Source organism: Hemitrygon akajei, chromosome 15 (assembly GCF_048418815.1).
Source record: "Hemitrygon akajei chromosome 15, sHemAka1.3, whole genome shotgun sequence".
In the NCBI taxonomy this organism is placed as follows: Eukaryota; Metazoa; Chordata; class Chondrichthyes; order Myliobatiformes; family Dasyatidae; genus Hemitrygon; species Hemitrygon akajei.
In genome coordinates this window covers 38,976,497-38,994,947 of record NC_133138.1, presented here as the reverse complement: position 1 = coordinate 38,994,947, position 18,451 = coordinate 38,976,497, and the positions used below count along the sequence as shown (strand labels likewise).

General features: G+C 40.4%; 1 protein-coding gene across 1 annotated transcript in view; it reads left to right on the top strand.

Annotated features, from left to right (window-relative positions):
- LOC140739553 (protocadherin Fat 4-like) overlaps positions 1-18,451 on the top strand; it is a 290,758-nt gene that overhangs the window by 28,389 nt on the left and 243,918 nt on the right. The window contains exon 6 of the mRNA XM_073067948.1: positions 5,939-8,470. Within this exon, the coding sequence (XP_072924049.1) occupies positions 5,939-8,470 (2,532 nt within the window). The remainder of the gene's footprint in view (positions 1-5,938; positions 8,471-18,451) is intronic.

Below are 18,451 nucleotides of genomic sequence, written 5' to 3'. Positions count from 1 at the left end.
TCACCTGTTGCCAATCCTTGGCACATTCCATGTAATAAATCATCTGTAACTTTTTACCAGCAAGTTTTCGCGTGCTGAAGAGTACCATCAGACTTTTACGTGCAAACATGGAAATTAACGAAAACGATTGACTAATATAAAATAGTCCACTATCCTAAATAGCTTGTCAAGTCTTAAATCCATAGCACGTCAAGCCGCTGATTATGCTGTATATATGTAGTTCTTTTTTTTAAATTTTCTGCACCAGTATATTACTATTTTTGTTATATATTTTTTACCTCTATTTCATTTTATATGTAACACTTTACCGGGATATCCGCACACTTTAAATCCTTTGGATCATTTGACACACGACTCTATGTTTATCGAATGCACTTTCTGGCAAAAGGTACTGAAGCATTCAGGCTCTCACGACCAGACTGTGCAACAGTTTCTTCCCCCAAGCCATCGGACTCCTCGATACCCAAAGTATAGACTGACATCTACCTCATTTATTATTATATTGAAATTTGTCCTCCACTGTGCTTACTGTCTTGTTTGTTTGTTTGTTTGTTTATGTATTTATTTGTTTGTTTGTTTATTTATTATTGTACTGCTTTGTATTGTTTCGTGCACTTTATGTAGTCCTGTGTAGGTCTGTAGTCTAGTGTAGTTTTTGTATTGTTTTACGTAGTCTAGTGTAGCCTTGAGTTGTCTCACGTAGTCTACTGTAGTTTTGTGTTGTTTCATGTAGCACCATGGTCCCGGAGCAACGTTGTTTCGTTTTTACTGTGTACTCTACCAGCAGTTTATGGTCGAAATGACAATAAAAAGTGACTTGACTTGACTTAATGGAAGTGTAAAATGATTCATCTAAACATAAATTATTGTGTTAAATCGGTTAAAAATCACAATGAAATACTGGTGTACACTTGAGAACATACTCATTTCGAGGTGTCATGGTCTAACTGAGGAAGAAAATTACTGAAATTGCAATAATTTTGAACCAATCTTTCTTACTAGGCATATATATCTAGTGCAGGAATAGGAAGAAAGTGGAAGTGGTGTATGCATTCCTCAACGTATTGTATCAGCAGAACTTCATAACGTTTGCATAGAGTGTCTCATATATTCCACGTACCTTGTAGTGTCATTCGATGTCTCATGAACATTCGTCATTACCTTTAGTACCTGCACCTGCATTTATTATTTTCCCCTATTTCCTCAGTTCCCATTGCACCACAGCAGCTTCAACTCTTTCTGTAATATAACCGATGTTTTTTTTCCTCTAAAAAATGCATTACCACACATTTCTGGCTGTAGAGGAAGTACAGCGTAGATTCACGAAGTTAATTCCTGGGATGTCAGGACTGTCTTATGCAGAGAGGTTAGAGAGACTGGGCTTGTACACGCTGGAATTAAGGAGATTGAGAGGGGATCTGATTGAAACATATAAGGTTATTAAAGGATTGGACAAGATAGAGGCAGGAAATATGTTCCAGATGCTGGGAGAGTCCAGTACCAGAGGGCATGGTTTGAGAATAAGGGGTAGGTCATTTAGGACAGAGTTAAGGAAAAACTTCTTCTCCCAGAGAGTTGTGGGGGTCAGGAATGCACTGCCTCGGAAGGTAGTGGAGGCCAATTCTCTGGATGCTTTCAAGAAGGAGCTAGATAGGTATCTTATGGATAGGGGAATCAAGGGATATGGGGACAAGGCATGAACCGGGTATTGATAGCAATTGATCAGCCATGATCTCAAAATGGCGGTGCAGGCTCCAAGGGCCGAATGGTCGACTTCTGCACCTATTGTCTATTGTCTATTTTCGCACATCACGCATATTTGCCGTCTCTTTCTGCACTTAGAGCACATCCCTTTTCATATCTTCTGTTTTCTCCTCGAAACTTGATAACCTGCATACAATTGTCCATTCAGTCCATTTAGCGAACGTAAACTCGAGCCCTTCACAGATTTTACATAAAATTTTGACGACTATCTACTCCCCAAGCCTATCTCTGAGACATGCCACAAATTTCACAAAAAATATCTTTCCCTACTTTTTCTTTTCTCTTGATGTCTATTTTAATCTGCCGTTCTATCCATTACAGCATAGCACTCGCATATCTATGTGCCCTGTAGTAACATTCAGCAGAAAAACGGGTCCTTCAGCTCAAAGTATCCATTCTGACAATACGATACCTGGTCTATTAACCAACACTGGACAGTGGCCTTCGTGGACATGCTGAGTTAAAGAGCTTGACTGGATATTGTTTTAACGATATGATGTGAACAACTGCTTCTGCCTCTTCGTCGAGCACTGTGAGTCCGGATTCACTTACCCTCTGGGTGAAAGCATAAAATTCCTCAGAATTCCTGTAATCCTTATTCCTAACTCTGACCTACGCTGTCTGGATTTAGCCGTTTCTGTTATGGGGAAATTTCACCCTATTCTTCCTTCTAGTACCTCGAAGAATAACATACCGCTATCAGATCATCTCTCAGTCTCTTTCCTCTAAGGAATGCAACACTATTGTATCCAGAGTCTCATCATAACAGAAATACTTCTCACCATGCAACATTCTGGAAAATGTTCCATTCTCTCCAATATAACCTTGTTCTTTCCAATAGGATGACAACCAGAACTGCGCACAATATTGCAGGTATGACCCACAGATTTTAATATGGGCTCATATTTCTTCTCGGTAGCTTCCAATCTGAAGGCAAGAACATCGATTTCTCTAACCTCCGGTAGATTCTCCCCATTCCCCTTTCTCTCTCTTTCTCTCTTTCCATTCCGGCACCCCACTTAAACATTCTCTTCTCCACATATGCCCATCTTTTCCCTCTGGCGTTCTCCTTTTTGCTTTTCTTCTCTGCTCCACTTTCCTCTCCTATTAGGTTCCTTCATCAGCAGCCCTTTTTCTCTTCCACCTATCACACTACAACTTCTCAATTCATCCACTGTCCCCGCCTACACATCTTTCCCCTCAGCTGGTCTCAATTATCACCTGCCAGCTTGTATTCCTTGCCCTCGCACACGTCCTTATTCTAGCTTCCCCTTCACCATTCCTTCCCAGTTCTGACGAAGGAACACGGCTTGTACGTCGTCTCCATAAATGTTACCTGACCTGCTGAGTTCCTCCAACGTTTTGTGCGTGTTGCTATTGATTTTGTTTTCAAGTTGCGCAGTGACTTTTATTCTCTAATATTGTATGACACATCTAATGAAAATAAACATATTATGTGACTTCTTCACTACCCTATCTGCATGTGCTGCCGTTTCTATAGGTCTCTGGATATACACAAATTTAGTTATGATCCTTTGCTTTGTTTCCCGTGATTGATATCTGCAGTCACTCTTCAAAATAGAAAACTTGTAATTTAGCTACTCCCTCTTCTGCGTAGCGCGATAAAATCCAGCATTATGTGATCTTTGCCATATTTGCTGGTTGCCTTTCTTTCCCGAGTTATAATCTTACCGTGCACAAAACAAGATAATACGCAACTGCCCAGAACACAATTTGACGAAACACTGTAACATTAAAACTGTCACAGTGTCGTAAGTGGTCCCATTAGATCAAACTCAAAAGCGTTAAAGAGTTTGTTTGTTGCCCAGTGAAGGAAAAAGAACTTTAACTTGCACTTTCAGCTTTTTTTCTGATATTCTAATACTTAATTGTAATGGCAAACATATTTTCTTTTAAAGTTCAGTCCGTATAATGGTTTCCCAAAATCACAATCTGGGCCGAGATATCTCGTTAACTGTGCGTTCTGAGAAGGATTTTATGAAATAGGCTTGTATATACTATTTCGAATAATGGCAATTGTACAATAAATTGGAAAAGTAATGCACTTTAGCTAAAGACAATAGAGGGAACATTTTACATCCAAGTCTTGTCGGTGTCATCAATTGTATCTGGTGCTCCAGGTACGACCACCTCTATATCGCTGAGTGCCGTCATAGATTGGGGGACGGCTTCTTCGAGCTCCTCCTTTCCGTTACCCACAACAGCTTCCAACATGACAGCAATAACATCGATTTTTATAACTCCTCTTACCCTTCTCGCTTTTTCCATCCTAGCTCCCTACTATCCTTCCCCTTTCCTCATATGTTTTGTGCCTCCCTCTGGTGCCCGTCCTGTTTCCGTTTTTCCAGTGTCCACCTTCCTCTCCTATCAGATTACTTCTTCAGCAAAACACACAAAAAAAACTGTTGCAGGAAATCAGCAGGCCAGGTATGCCTGTGGGAAAGAGTAAGCAGTCGACATTTTAGGCCGAGACCTTACTTCAGGACTTCAGCACGGATTAGGGTTACCAGCCCGAAACATCAACTGTTTAGTTTTTTGCAGAGATGCTGCGTTGCTTTGGATGTCCAGCATCTGCAGATTTTCTCGTATTTGGGATTCCTTCCTTAGCCCTTTACTTTTACAACCTATCAGCTCCAAACTTCTCACTTCACTTCCCTTCCCACACAAAACCACCCTTCACTTGGCTTCTCAAATCATCTGCCTTCCCCTCCCCTGAACTTCATACTTTGGCATCTTCTTCCTTCCTTTCCCGTCTTGATGAAAGGTCTCGGCCCGAAACGTCGACTGTTTATTCCTCTCCATTGAAGCTTCCTGACCTGCTGTGTTCCTTTAGCCGTTTTTTATCGTGTATGTTGCCATTTAGCCTCATAGCATTTACTCCTACGCTTTATTCTGAAAAAAATGTCATTTGCTATCTTCTGTCAGCTCTGCTGCTCGCACGTTGCGTACATAAGTCTGAACATACTGTTTTAAAATTCTTCTTCAGTGCAAGCTGCAACTGCCTGCTTAGCCATGGGTTAAGGTAATGTTCTGACAAATTCAGTGTTCAATGTATATTTGATGAACAAGAAAACACTGATTGAGGTCACGTCTTCCATGCCTCCTAAGTATTCAGTTTACCTTTGAGAACAACAATTATAATTTATAAATGCATTCAAAAGCCCCTATTCTTTGTAATAACTGATTGCAATAATAGTGTTGTTCGTTCGTTATAATTTATGCAGTGATTACTTTGGAAGATAGGGTTCATAGTCCACAGTTCCCAGAGCCTAGCTCTTGCAAGCTAAAGTGAAACAGCGAGTGAACTACTGTCCTTTGGGAGATATTAGTTATTCCTGCATCCAAGGTTAGCCACCCCTTCGGCCTTCCACATCTATATTCAAATGTAATACGGATTGGTACGCCAGTGGATGGATTCATACCGTGGATGAAGAAATTTTACATGATCAACAAAAGTTTAATTGTAACAAAATTTCATCGAAAATTTACAATGATGATAATATTGAAGGAAGATATATAATTAAAGTTAATGTGGCTGTTAGAATTATTTTTATTTCCAAAAGTAGCCTTTCATCAAATTAAAGAATCGGTGTTTTATTATATGAAAAAGGTATCGTGTTATTTGAGCATTTTCACACGTTCATAAAGGCCATGCTCTGTTGGATATGCTTTTATTTTTTTTTCATTGAATATGTTGATATCAAGAGAACATTGCAGCTGCTCTCGTTTAAAAAATGTATAGGGATCATCAAAGATTCTTCAATGCGAGCTCAAAAGTGATTTTTATCTTATAAATAATTGCGATTAAGCAAATTAACTTTCATTCACTCAGATATGAAATAGACTTCATTAATCACATAACCTTTTTGTACACGGCACGCATTCTTTTTCAATAGCCAGAAACTGAGAATTTGGAAAACCAGAGACTAGCTTTATCCTAAAATCAGTGTAGTTATAGGTAAGGACTCTTTGTGTCGCTGTCTACCAATAAGGGAGAGAAATTTATCTGGAGATCCACCACCCATCCTCCAACAACGAGGTATGAAACCAGTCAGCTTATTGACGGATATTTATCTCTTGAGAAGGTTTTGTTTTTTATCATTTTCATCCTCTGTCCTGCATGATAATGACTTATCCAAAGTGGAATAATTAATATCTGAACGCACACAAAACCGGGAGAGTCGAAAATAACGTCGCCATGGAAGATATGGCACGGATATTCGCAGTGTTCTTGTTGAGAGAGAAAGCTGTACCGTCCATCTTGATGCTTTGTGCATGGAAGCTGGTTTCTGGACAGATTCGTTACTCCATCCCAGAAGAATTGAAACACGGCACAGTGGTGGGTGAAATCGCAAAAGATTTGGGATTATTTCTGGAGGAATTATCAACCCGTAAATTCAGGATCATTTCACAGGTACCGTCACAAGTTTTGAATATAAACCCCCAGAATGGAGTTTTATTTGTGAATAAAAGGATAGATAGGGAGCTGATCTGCGGCAAGAGTCTTAACTGTATATTGCCTTTGGAACTGGAAACTGAAAATCCGGTGGTACGCTATCGGGCAGAGGTCGAAATTCTGGATGTAAATGATAATGATCCCAAGTTCAGTGACGCAGAGGTCCGTTTGGAAATTTCAGAGTTGATAATGCCTGGGACACGTTTCATTTTAAAGGCCGCACAAGACCCTGACATTGGAACTAATTCGGTTCAGACGTACCAAATCACACCAAATGAGCATTTTGTTTTAGATGTGCAGACTCTTGGGAAGTGGAAAATACCTGAATTGGTGGTGAAGCAGTCACTCGACCGTGAAAAACAGTCTATTCACCGTTTAATCCTCACCGCCATTGACGGTGCGATACCTGGGAGGTCGGGCACTTGTCAAATAATTATCACTGTTTCTGACACAAATGATAATGCGCCTACTTTTCAAAAGCATTTGGACTCTGTTAATTTAATGGAAGATGTTCCTTTGGGTACTTTAGTGATTAAAGTCAATGCAACGGATTTGGACGAAGGTTCCAATAGTGACATTGTTTATTCTCTGGGCAGCTACAATGAAGAAAGAATACTTGAAATGTTTAGTATTAACCCAAAATCTGGAGAGATCAGATTAAAGGGAAAATTGGATTTTGAAGAAACGAATATGCATGAAATTCACGTAGAAGCTAAGGACATGGGGGCACAGTCATTATCTGCGTACTGTATTGTTCGGGTGCATGTCGAGGATGTTAATGATAATGCACCGGAAGTGATTCTAAAATTAACTTCAAGTACAGTCAGTGAGGGCACGCCTGTTGGAACACAAATTGCATTGGTTACTGTTACAGATCGAGATTCCAAAAGAAATGGGTTTACTGATTGTCAGGTCTCACGAGCTGCCCCTTTCGATTTGAAGCGTTCTCTTGCAAATTCATATGAGCTCGTTGTAAGTGATAAGCTTGACCGTGAAAAGGCTCCCGAATACGCATTGGTTGTGGCCTGTAAAGATGACGGAACACCTCCACTATCTACAAATAGAACAGTGATTGTTTATATTTCGGATATAAATGATAACGCTCCCAAATTCTTGCAGCCTTCTCACGCCATCTACGTGAGTGAGAATAATTCACCTGGTAATTCTATTGGTTCAGTAACAGCATTCGATCCAGATGCGGAACAAAATTCTAAGATTTCTTACAGAATTCTGGAGGGCAGCGTGCAGGGCGAGCCGATGTCTTCCTACGTTTCAATCAGCTCCGACAATGGCATCATATATTCGCAGAGGTCATTTGACTACGAGCAGCTGAAGAGTTTTAAAATCCCAGTGCAAGCTCGGGATGCAGGATCTCCCTCGCTTTACGGTAATGTTACTGTAAATGTGATCATTCTTGATCAGAATGACAACCCTCCTGTGATATCACCCAGCTTCACCAATCACAACAAGACAACTATGTCTCGATCTGCTCAACCAGGATTTCTAGTAACCAGAGTGGTCGCTTCAGATGCTGATTCTGGGCAAAATGCACGGATTTCTTATGAACTTTTACACGCTACTGACCCAAGTCTTTTTACAATATCACATAGCTCAGGAGAAATAAGAACCATTCGCCGATTTAAAGACGGAGACGCCACCACACAAAAGTTGATCATCTTGGTAAAGGACAATGGGCATCCAGCTCTCTCGGCCACCAGCACGATTAACATCTCCATAACTGAACAAACCGAGCAACTTAGGTCAGAGTTCGGTGACACTACTGGCGATTTACAAGATAGTTCTGACTTGGCATTTTACATAATAATTTCTCTGGGAGCGGTAACATTCTTACTTCTTGTTATTATCATAGCCCTAATTATTGCTATTTGCCCAATCAACAAACATCCACCTCACACTTCAAGTTGTTATACTGCAAATTGTTGTTGCACAAGTGAACTGGATTCCAAAGTCGGTCAGCACAAATCGCACGTCAATTTGCAGTTTTTGCCAGACACGAAATTAATAGCCAACGTTGAAATTCGGGGAAATGGATCTCTTTCAGATACGTATCGTCACCAAGTTCGATCGGCACCAGAGGCAGGAAAAATGGAAGTGATATATTTTTCTCCAGCTAGTCCAACAACTTGTAGATCTCTAGGTAGGAACGTTGGACCCTATGCGTCAAAGGCAAACACGGGCCTACAGAACAACTGGACATGCACAGGTGAAGTGAGTATTACACATTTCAGTCTAATCCTATTCCTTACTTAAATTATTAAACAAGCCTCTTAACAGCAACAGAAGGTGCTAATCTAATTTTCAGTTCTGATTCAAATACTCTATATATGTTAGCGAGGTTACTTTAAGTTTTTAACTTCAAATGCAATTATATTTTATTTCAAATTGACTGTCATTTAAAACAATGCCCCCGATGGCACATTTTAACCGATTGATAATATTTTCAATCGCTTCCACTGTACCTGAGAAGCTGACACTATTTTCAAGTCTAATATAACTCAAACAATATAATTATCTTATGTGAAGCCTAGGAAAGAAATAACGCTGCATTCTAGTTTCTTCTTTGGAGGGAACAGTTTATTTTAGCTCATATGCGAAAATAATGACATAGTCGACGTTCTGGTTCCGTGGAGGTAAACTTCGGGAATGCAAAATTATGTACATTAAGATGGTGCTCAACTTAACCAGTTCATTTCTGAATGTTTACGCATCGTCCCGACTTGGCCCTGGTTGTAAAATGGTATATTAAAACCTTAAAATGTTTTGTTTTTAAAAGCTGCAGATGACAGAAAATGAAACAGGGAAAATACTGACAGGGAAGCTAACAACTGTAGAAGGAGAAGCAAATGTTTTTTTTCGGTAAAACTGGGAAATATGGCGAGTGGTGGTAAATACATAGAGAAAAAAAGGAATTGGTTTGATAGGGCGGTACCAAGTCGGTTTATAATAGGAACAAAAACTGAAATTGGAAGCTAATTTCCATTGCGTCTTCCTGAAGAAAAATCTCCTATCGATTGAAAGATTTCGGCATTTTCTGTCCTTACGTTGAAACCTTGTTCATACTTTTCCACTTTTCTTTTATGTCAAATTATGATGCTCATTCATCCGCTCACTTCATATTCTTCACTCTTTACAATACAAAGTCACAATTGTGTTGCCATGATTTATAGTGTAGCTAAGTACTTTGAGTCCCTTCGTCTGAAAAAAGATAGAAGGACCAAAGGGAGGAAAGCACCCCATTTCACATTCCCCATCAGACACCATCAATCTCACCCACGACATATTCTACAGGTCCCCCATTACTCATATGAGCCGTATCAGAATCTAGAGAGCCAGTGAGGCCGTATTAGGAAGTGAATATTTTCCCTGTAGAGACTATGCTATACTTCCCCTCATTGCACACCCAACACTTTATATTGGTCGGTCCATTGCCATAATGATCTATCATATTCTGTTTATCCATGGGCTAGAACCAGTGAAATCTACCTGTGTGCTCTTAATCTGAAAATTGTGGGTTTCATTAGCACCTTTTAAATACTCTTCCTATAATTTGTAAATACTATCATATATCAGAATTTGGTCCATGTTCTGTCAACTGGATCTCAGACAGCGAAACACAGAATTTAATTTAGAACCTTTGCAGTGCATTTCTTTTCATAATGTTGCAATTTGTAGCCTTGGAAATATTTAAGATGCTTTCATTTTACGAATCCAATGAGAATTTTGAAACCAAGTTTTGGAAGATGATATTTACAGTATTGGCAGACAAACTGCATTTGCTTTTAAACACGAGAACATGAGATTTGGTTGATTGAGAATCATGCTGACTGAGGTACCTAGCATATAGAAAATCCCGAAGGAACTCAGCAAGTCAGGCAGCATCCGCAGCGGGAAATAAACAGACAAACCTTCCTCGGGACTGTCAAGGAAGAGGACAAAAACTAAAATGAGAAAATGGAGGGGGTGGTGGGGGCAGCAGAAGATGGCAGGTGATAGATATAAGACAATAAGACTATAAAATATAAGGCTATTTTGCACAACTAGTCTGCTCCACCATGTCATTATGATCTCCAGCTTTCCCCATATCCCTACATGCCCTGACCAATCAAGAATCTATCAACCTCTGCCTTAAATACACCTAAAATGTTGGCCTCCACAGCTGCCTGTGGTGAAGAATTCCACTGATGTAGGACCCTCTGGCTAAAGAAATTCCTCCTCATCTCCATTCTAAAAAGACTCCCTTCTATTCTAAGATGTGTCCTCTGCTCTTAGACGCTCCCACCATTGGAAACATCCTCTCCACATCCACTCTATCACCATTTGATATGTGTAAATGTGGTCACCCCTCATTCTTCTGAATTCCAGTAAATACATGCCCAGGGCCATCAAACGCTCTTCATATGACAAATCATTCAATCCTTGAATCGTTTTCATGAACCTACTTTGAACCCTCTCCTGTTTCAGCATACACTAGATAAGGGCTCCAAAACTACTCACAATAATCCAAGTAAGTACTCACCAATGCTTTATAAAGTTTCAACATTACATTCTTGTCTTTATATTCCATTCTGATTGAAATGATTGCTAACATTGCACTTAACTTCTTCACCAAAGTCTCAAACTGTAAATTAACCTTACAGGAATCCTGCACAATGACTCCCAAGTCCCTTTGAAACATAGAAAACCTACAGCACAATACAGGCACTTCAGCCCACAAAGTTCTGCCAAACACATCTCTACCTTAGAAATTACTGGACTTACTTATAGCCCTCTATTTTACTAAAAGCCTCTTAAAAGACCCTATCGTATCCGCCTCCACCACCGTTGCCGGCAGCCCATTCCACACACTCAGCACTCTCTGAGTAAAAAACTTACTCCTGACACCTCCTCTGTACCTACTCCCCAGCACCTGTGTCCTCTTGTGGCAATCATTTCAGCCCTGGGAAGAAGCTTTGCACCTCAGATTTTGTATTTTTTCTTCACTTAGAAAATAGGCAACTTTTTCATTTCTTCGACAAAAGTGTATGACCATACACTTGCTAACACTGTATTCCATCTGTCATTTCTCTGAATATGCTCCAAATCTATCTCAGTCCTTCTATCGCCTCTCTGCTTCATCAAAATTACCTGCCCCTCCAGTTATCTTCATATCGTCCACAAACTTTGCAGCAAACCATGAATTTCATCATCAAATCATTGACATATAAAGCAAAAAAGATTGGTCCCAACACAGACGCCTGTTGAACACTAGTAGTCATCAGCAGTCAGTCAGCAAAGGGTCCCAGCATTTGCCTCCTGCTGATTGGCCACATGCTGGAATCTTTCTTGTAATATTTTGGGCTTGTAACTTGTTAATTAGCCTCATGTATGGCGCCTTGTCAGAGGCCTTCTGAAAATCCATGTACGGAACATCAAAGGATTATCCTTTATTTATCCTGCATGCTACTTCTTCAAAAAATTCCAACAGATTTGTCAGACAAGATTTTCCCTTGAGTAAAGCATGCCAACTACGCCCTTTTTAATCATGTGCCTCTAAGTGCCTCCAGCAGTCCAATATCCACTCTCATCTCTCTTTTATACTTTATGCATCTGAAGAAATGCTTGGTATCCTCTTTAATATTATTGACAGGCTTGCTTTCATGTTCCATCTTTACCTTCTTAATTACTTTTTATGTTGCTTTCCTAATCCTCTTCACAAGAAATGTTTGCTCTATTATATGCCATTCCTTTGGCTTTTATGATGGTTTTGTGTCTAATGTTAGCCGCACTATCTACCTGCAGATTGAAGCCCCCCATGAATATTGTAATATTGCTCTTTTGGCATGTATTTTCTATCTCCTGTTATAATTTGTAGGCCACACCCTTACTACTATCAGAGGGTCTGGATGCAGCTCTCATCAGGTCTTTTCCCCTTGCAGACCTTTAGCTCTATCCACAATGATTCAACACCTTCTAACTCTGTGTCACCTCTTTCTAATGATTGATTCCATGTTTTACCAACAGAGCAGTGCCCCTCCCTTCACCTTCCTGCCTGTGCTTTCGATGCAACCTATGTTCTTGGACATTAATCTCCAAGCTATAATCATTCAGCCATGACTCAGTGATGCCTACAACATCATCCCTACCAATCTGAAACAATGCTGCAAGTTCATCTTCCTTATTCCATATAATCAGCGCATTCAAATACAAGACATTCAGTTCTGTATTCACTGTTTTGATTTTGTCTGCCATTTACGTTGCAACTCATCTTGTTGACTGTCTCTCCTCATTACACATGACCTCCATTTGTTAACCAGCTACCTCATCTTCAGCACTATTATCCGACTTTCTTGCGATACTACTCACATTGAAATATATGCAGCTTGGGACACCAGTTGCACCATGCACATCCTTTTCATTCCTAACTTTATCTGAGGCCTTACAAACATCTGGTCCACAGCCTCCCCACTAACTGAACTGGCACACTGGTTCCCGTACCGCTGCAACTCTGGTTTAAACACCACCATGCAGCATTAACAACCCTCCGGCTAGGATATCAGTACCTCTCCAATTCAGGTGCAAGACACACCTCTATTCAGGTCCTACCTTCCACGGAACATTGGCCAATGATCCACAAATCGCATCAACTCCCTCCTACACCAACTCCTTAACCACGTATTAACCTGTATAATCTTCCTAGTTCTGGCATCACTAGCACGTGGCACAGGCATCAAAAGGGCAAAGAATCAAAAGGGTGAAGAAAAAACCAAGGTAGAACATACAAGGTAAATGTAGGACACTGAGGAGTGTAGTAGAACAGAAGGATCTAAGAATATAGATACATAATTCCCTAAAAGTGGTGTCACAAGTAGATAGTGGTGTCACAAAGAGAGCTTTTGGCACATTGGCCTTTATAAACCAAAGTATTGAGTATAAGAGTTGGTATGTTATGGTGAGGTTGTATAAGACATTGGTGATGCGGAATTTTGAGAATTGTGTGCAGTTTTGGTCACCTAATTACAGGAAGGATATTAATAAGTTTGAAAGAGTGCAGAGAAGGTTTACAAGGATGTTGCCGGGTCTTGAGAAACTGAGTTACAGAGAAAGGTTAAATAGGTTAAGACTTTATACCCTGGAGTGAGAAGAATGAGGGGAGATTTGATAGAGGTGTATAAAATTATGATGGGTACAGATAGAGTGAATGCAAGCAGGCTTTTTCCACTGAGGCTAGAGGAGAAAAAAAACCAGAGGACATGGGTTAAGGGTGAAAAGGGTAAAGTTTAAAGGGAACATTAGAGGGAGCTTTTTCACACAGAGAGTAGTGGGAGTGTGGAATGAGCTGCCAGTTGAAGTGGTGAATACAGGCTCACTTTTTACATTTAAGAAAAACTTGGACAGATACATGGATGAGAGGGGTATGGAGGGATATGGTCTAGGTGCAGGTCAGTGGGACTAGACAGAAAAATGGATCAGCACAGCCAAGAAGTGCCAAAAGGCCTGTTTTTGTGCTGTAAGTATCTATGGTTCTATGATTGTTGTATTTAAATGCACATAGCATTCAGAATAAGGTGGATTAGAGTCAATTATTAAGAATGAGATGATGGAGTACTTGATGACACATGAAAAGATAGTACAAAGTCAGCATGAAATCCTTCAGGGAAAATCCTGCCTGACAAACCTTTTGAAATTCTTTGAGGAAATTACAAGTAGGATAGATAACAAGGATGCTGTGGATGCTGTATATTTGGACTTTCAGAGGGTTTTTGACAAAGGGTCATACATGAGGCTGCTTACAAAGTTAAGAGCCCAGGGTATTACAGGAAAGTTATTAACATGGTTAGAGCATTGACTCATTGGTAGGAGGCAGTGAGCCAGAATAAAAGGATCCTTTTCTCGTTGGTTGTCAGTGACTAGTGCTGTTCTGCAGGGGTCAGTGTTGGAACCACTTCTTTTTTGTGCTGTATATAAATAAAAAAGCACACACTCTGTGATTCAGAAACAGCTTTTTCCCCTCTGCCATCCAATTCCTAAATGGAATATGAAGCTTTGGACACTACCTCACTTTTTAAAATATAAAATAGTTCTGTTTTAGCACATTTTAAAATAATCTATTCAATATATGTAATTGATTTACTTGTTTATTTATTATTGTTTTATTTTATTTATTGTTATTTTTTTCACTCTCTGCTAGATTATGTATTGCCTTGAAAAGTTAACTAATTACACATCACACGCCAGTGATAATAAATCTGATTCTGATTCTGATTTAGATGGTGGAATAAATGTTTTTGTTGCCAAGTTTACAGATGATATGATGATTGGCAGTGGAACTGGTAGTGTTGAGGAAACAGGTAGAATGCAGAAGGACATAGACAAAGAATGAGAATGGGCAAAAAAGTGGCAAATGAAATACAATGTTGGAAAATGAGTGGTCATACACTTTGGTAGTAGAAATAAATGTGTGGACTATTTGCTAAATGGGGAGAAAATCCAAAAATCTGAGATGCAAATAGATTTGGGCATCCTTGTGCAGAACACCTAAAAGGTTAACTTGAAGGATGAGTCAGTGGTGAGGAAGGCAAATGCCATGTCAGCATTCATTTCAGGAGCTTTAGAATGGATGTGATGCTAAGGCTTTATAAGGCACTGGTGAGGCCTTGCCTTGAATATTGTGAACAGTTTGGGGCCCCTCATCTTAGAAAAGATGTGCTGACATTGCAGAGATTCCAGAGGAGGTTTGCAAGGATGATTCCAGGGATGAAAGGGTTATCATATGAGGAAAGTTTGATGGCTCTGGGTCTGTGCCCACTGGAATTCAGAAGGAAGGAGGGGGGGGGGGAGGATCTCATTGAAATCTTTCGAACGTTGAAAGGCCTAGACAGAGTAGATGAGAAAAGGATGTTTCCCATAGTGAGAAAGCCTAGGAAAAGAGGGCACATCCTCAGGATAGAGGACACCCTTTTGAAATAGAGATGCAGAGAAATTTCTTTAGCCAAAGGGTGATGAATTTATGGAATTTGTTGCCACATGTGGCTGTGGAGGCCAGGTCATTGGCTCTATTTAAGGCAGAGGTTGAAAGGTTCTTGATTGGACATGGCACCAAAAGTTACGGGGAGAAGGCTGAGATGTGGGTTTGAGGAGGAGAACAAAAAACAATTAGCCATGTTTGAATGGTGAGCAGACTCGTTGGGCTAAATGGCCCAATTGTGCTCCTATGTCTATTGGTCTTATGGTCTTAAGGGTAGCACTCCCGAGGTCACAACCCCGGAGGCCCTGCCCTTTAATTTAGCACCTAAGCAAGGAAGGTTAGTGCATGTTGAAGCAGGGGTGAAAAGGAATAATATGTGCAGCTGGGAGGCGATGGGTGAAAGAAGGAAAGTACTGGAGAGTAAGAATCTCATTGGAAAGGATGGTGGATTCTGGAATAAATGGATTGAGTTGCGGAACCAGAGTGAGTTCATAAGAACGGGGAGGGAAACGAGAAGATCAACGGGCCACCAGAATGGGTGAAAACAGACGAAAGTGTGGAACAGAAGGGATTTGTTACCTTAAGTTAGAAAATCGATGTTAAGGTCTGTGTCTAGCCAAATGAAATAGAAGGCATTGCTCCTCAACTTACACTGGAGAAAGGATAACTACTGTGGCATGACATTCGTAACAATAAAACACAACAGCCAACAAGCCACATTGGGCTTGTATGTGTTACAAACTGGAGGACCAGCATCTAGAGATGGAACAACTACAACTTGATTTGTGATCCATCCGTCATTTGCATTCTGCGTCATCTGCAACAGAGTCAGGAGAAAACGCATTCAGAAAAGCACTGATCGATGCCACAGCAGTGCACATAGATGGCATTGGAAAACTCAAACATATCACTGGAAAAAACAGTGTTAAATGAAAATGCCACATTTTACAAATCCCGCCCTGTTCCTTAGACCATCGGTGACAAAGCAAAAGTTGAGGTGGATCGAATGGTGGCTGAAAGAATTATTTATGGGTAGAGTGGAGTCCATGCACAATTCTAGTGGTTCCAGTAGCCAAGAAGGATGAGTCTGTCAGGATCTGCGGTCATCATTAAGCCAATAAGGGAAGTAAATCAATACTGCTCAGCTACAAAGAGCTTGGTTGAAAAGTTTGTCCGGAATCTAAATAACGCATTGAATGCAATATCAGCAGGACTCACCAGCTTTGCTGTACTTGTGTTCTCCCTTGCTTTCACATTTGGATCGTCACAAACCCATTCTCAAAAGAAGGATGCAGGACAAACAGGAAGTTCATTTTGGAGAGTTTTCCTCAAATAAGCAGTTCCGTTTTTTTCACTCCTGATAAAACAGTCCTGATGAGGAATAACGGAGATTATCAAAAGCAGATACATGAAGAGATTAAGGACACAACTGGACCACACTCCAAGTTGCATGCCATCTTGGTACAATGACTCCCATCCACTCCATAATGTACTGGTTAGGCACAGGAGTACATTCAGCCAGAGACTCATTCCACCGAGATGTAACACTGAGCATCATAGGAAGTCATTCCTGCCTGTGGCCATCAGAATTTACAACTCCTCCCTTGGAGTGCCAGACACCCTGAGCCAATAGGCTGGTCCTGGACTTATTTCCACTTGGCATGATTAACATTATTATTTAATTATTTATGGTTTTATATTGCTATATTTCTACACTATTCTTGGTTGGTGTGGCTGTAACAAAACCCAATTTCCCTCGGGATCAATAAAGTATGTCTGTCTGTCTGTCTGTCTCTTACACATTGAGATTGCATCTGATGTCATCTGGAGACAAAGTAGCGATCCAATAAGGAGAACAATGTCAATTGTTAGAGAATTAAGGTGTCCAGAACTGATAGAACCACTTCCTGCAATCTCAGAGTAAAGTTTTACAACCAGAAGGAGAAGGCCTCAGAACCTAAGATTGTTTCACAGCCACAATGTCACCAGCCAACCAGAGTGACCTCCTTGTCAGGAAAGGTATTATCCCACAAGCGTAAGAAATTCTCCAAAGAGGACTAACTGGGACAAAATAAAATTTACCATGCTCTGTATGCCTATGTAATAGTTGCATTATATAGTATAATGTGTGTATGAATATATATATATATATATACACACAAGTGTGTGTGTGTGTGTGTGTGTGTGTGTGTGTGTGTGTGTGTGTTTGTGTGTTGGTGTGTGTATATATAGTTTGTTTAAGTAATTAATTGTGGGTTATATGTAAGAAGTTCCTGAATGACAGGTCATTACGGCATCACGTCAGATGTGGGCGCCTTACTAAAATAAGGAAAAGAAAAACGTAATAGATAAAATATATTTAGGCTCCTGTGTTTTTTCTTTCTATTAGCTTCTGAAGTTATAAAACATTTTATAAAACTCATTTCATAATTATGCAACAGAAGAGCTTAATTTCTTTTTTCTATGAAATGAGTACTCCGGCGTCGTGATCTCCACCACGGGGAAATGTACCTGCAGGGACGTACAAGGAACGTGGTTGCAGTATTATAGGATTGTAGTGTGTATGTACATAGGATGGAGCTGAGCACTTGGACGGCGCTAGTGCAGTTGCTGCTACTACGTGGTATGGAACTGCGCGCAAGAGACAACAATGGATATTATAAACATAACAGATATTGCAGATGCTGGAAGTGCTGGGTACTGCAAATATTAGTTTGAATTTTGACTGAGGAGTTACACCGTACTAAATCTCATTACTCTAGAATCGGGAAACATTGATGAAAATAATATGCTAAATGATCTAGGAAGAAAAACATGCTATATTTTGTAGATTCAGTCTCAACTTTGTCGTTTCACAGTGTAAGGGGAAAGCTGAGTGACTGCTGAAGGCCTTTTACATACTTAACGCATAGTTCCCTAGCTCTCCTTCGGGTAATGTCTCGTAAAAGTAGAATATCTGGTAAAGGTAGTACCTCCTGGTACTTATCATAGCAAGTGGAACAAGTGCCACATCTGTACCTACAGCAACTAGCTCACTACCATTCAGGCTCCAAATAGTCCGTCCAGGTGAGGCGACACTTCACCCGTGAGTCTGACGGGGGTCATCCACGTTGGGGCCAGTGCTCCCGGTGTGTCCTACTTTATATCGGTAAGCACCTGCAGTCCGCCAGAAAAAGCGTGATTTCCCGGTAGCCATTCAATTCAATTCCTATTCCCATCCCATTCCGACATTCAGTCCATGGCCT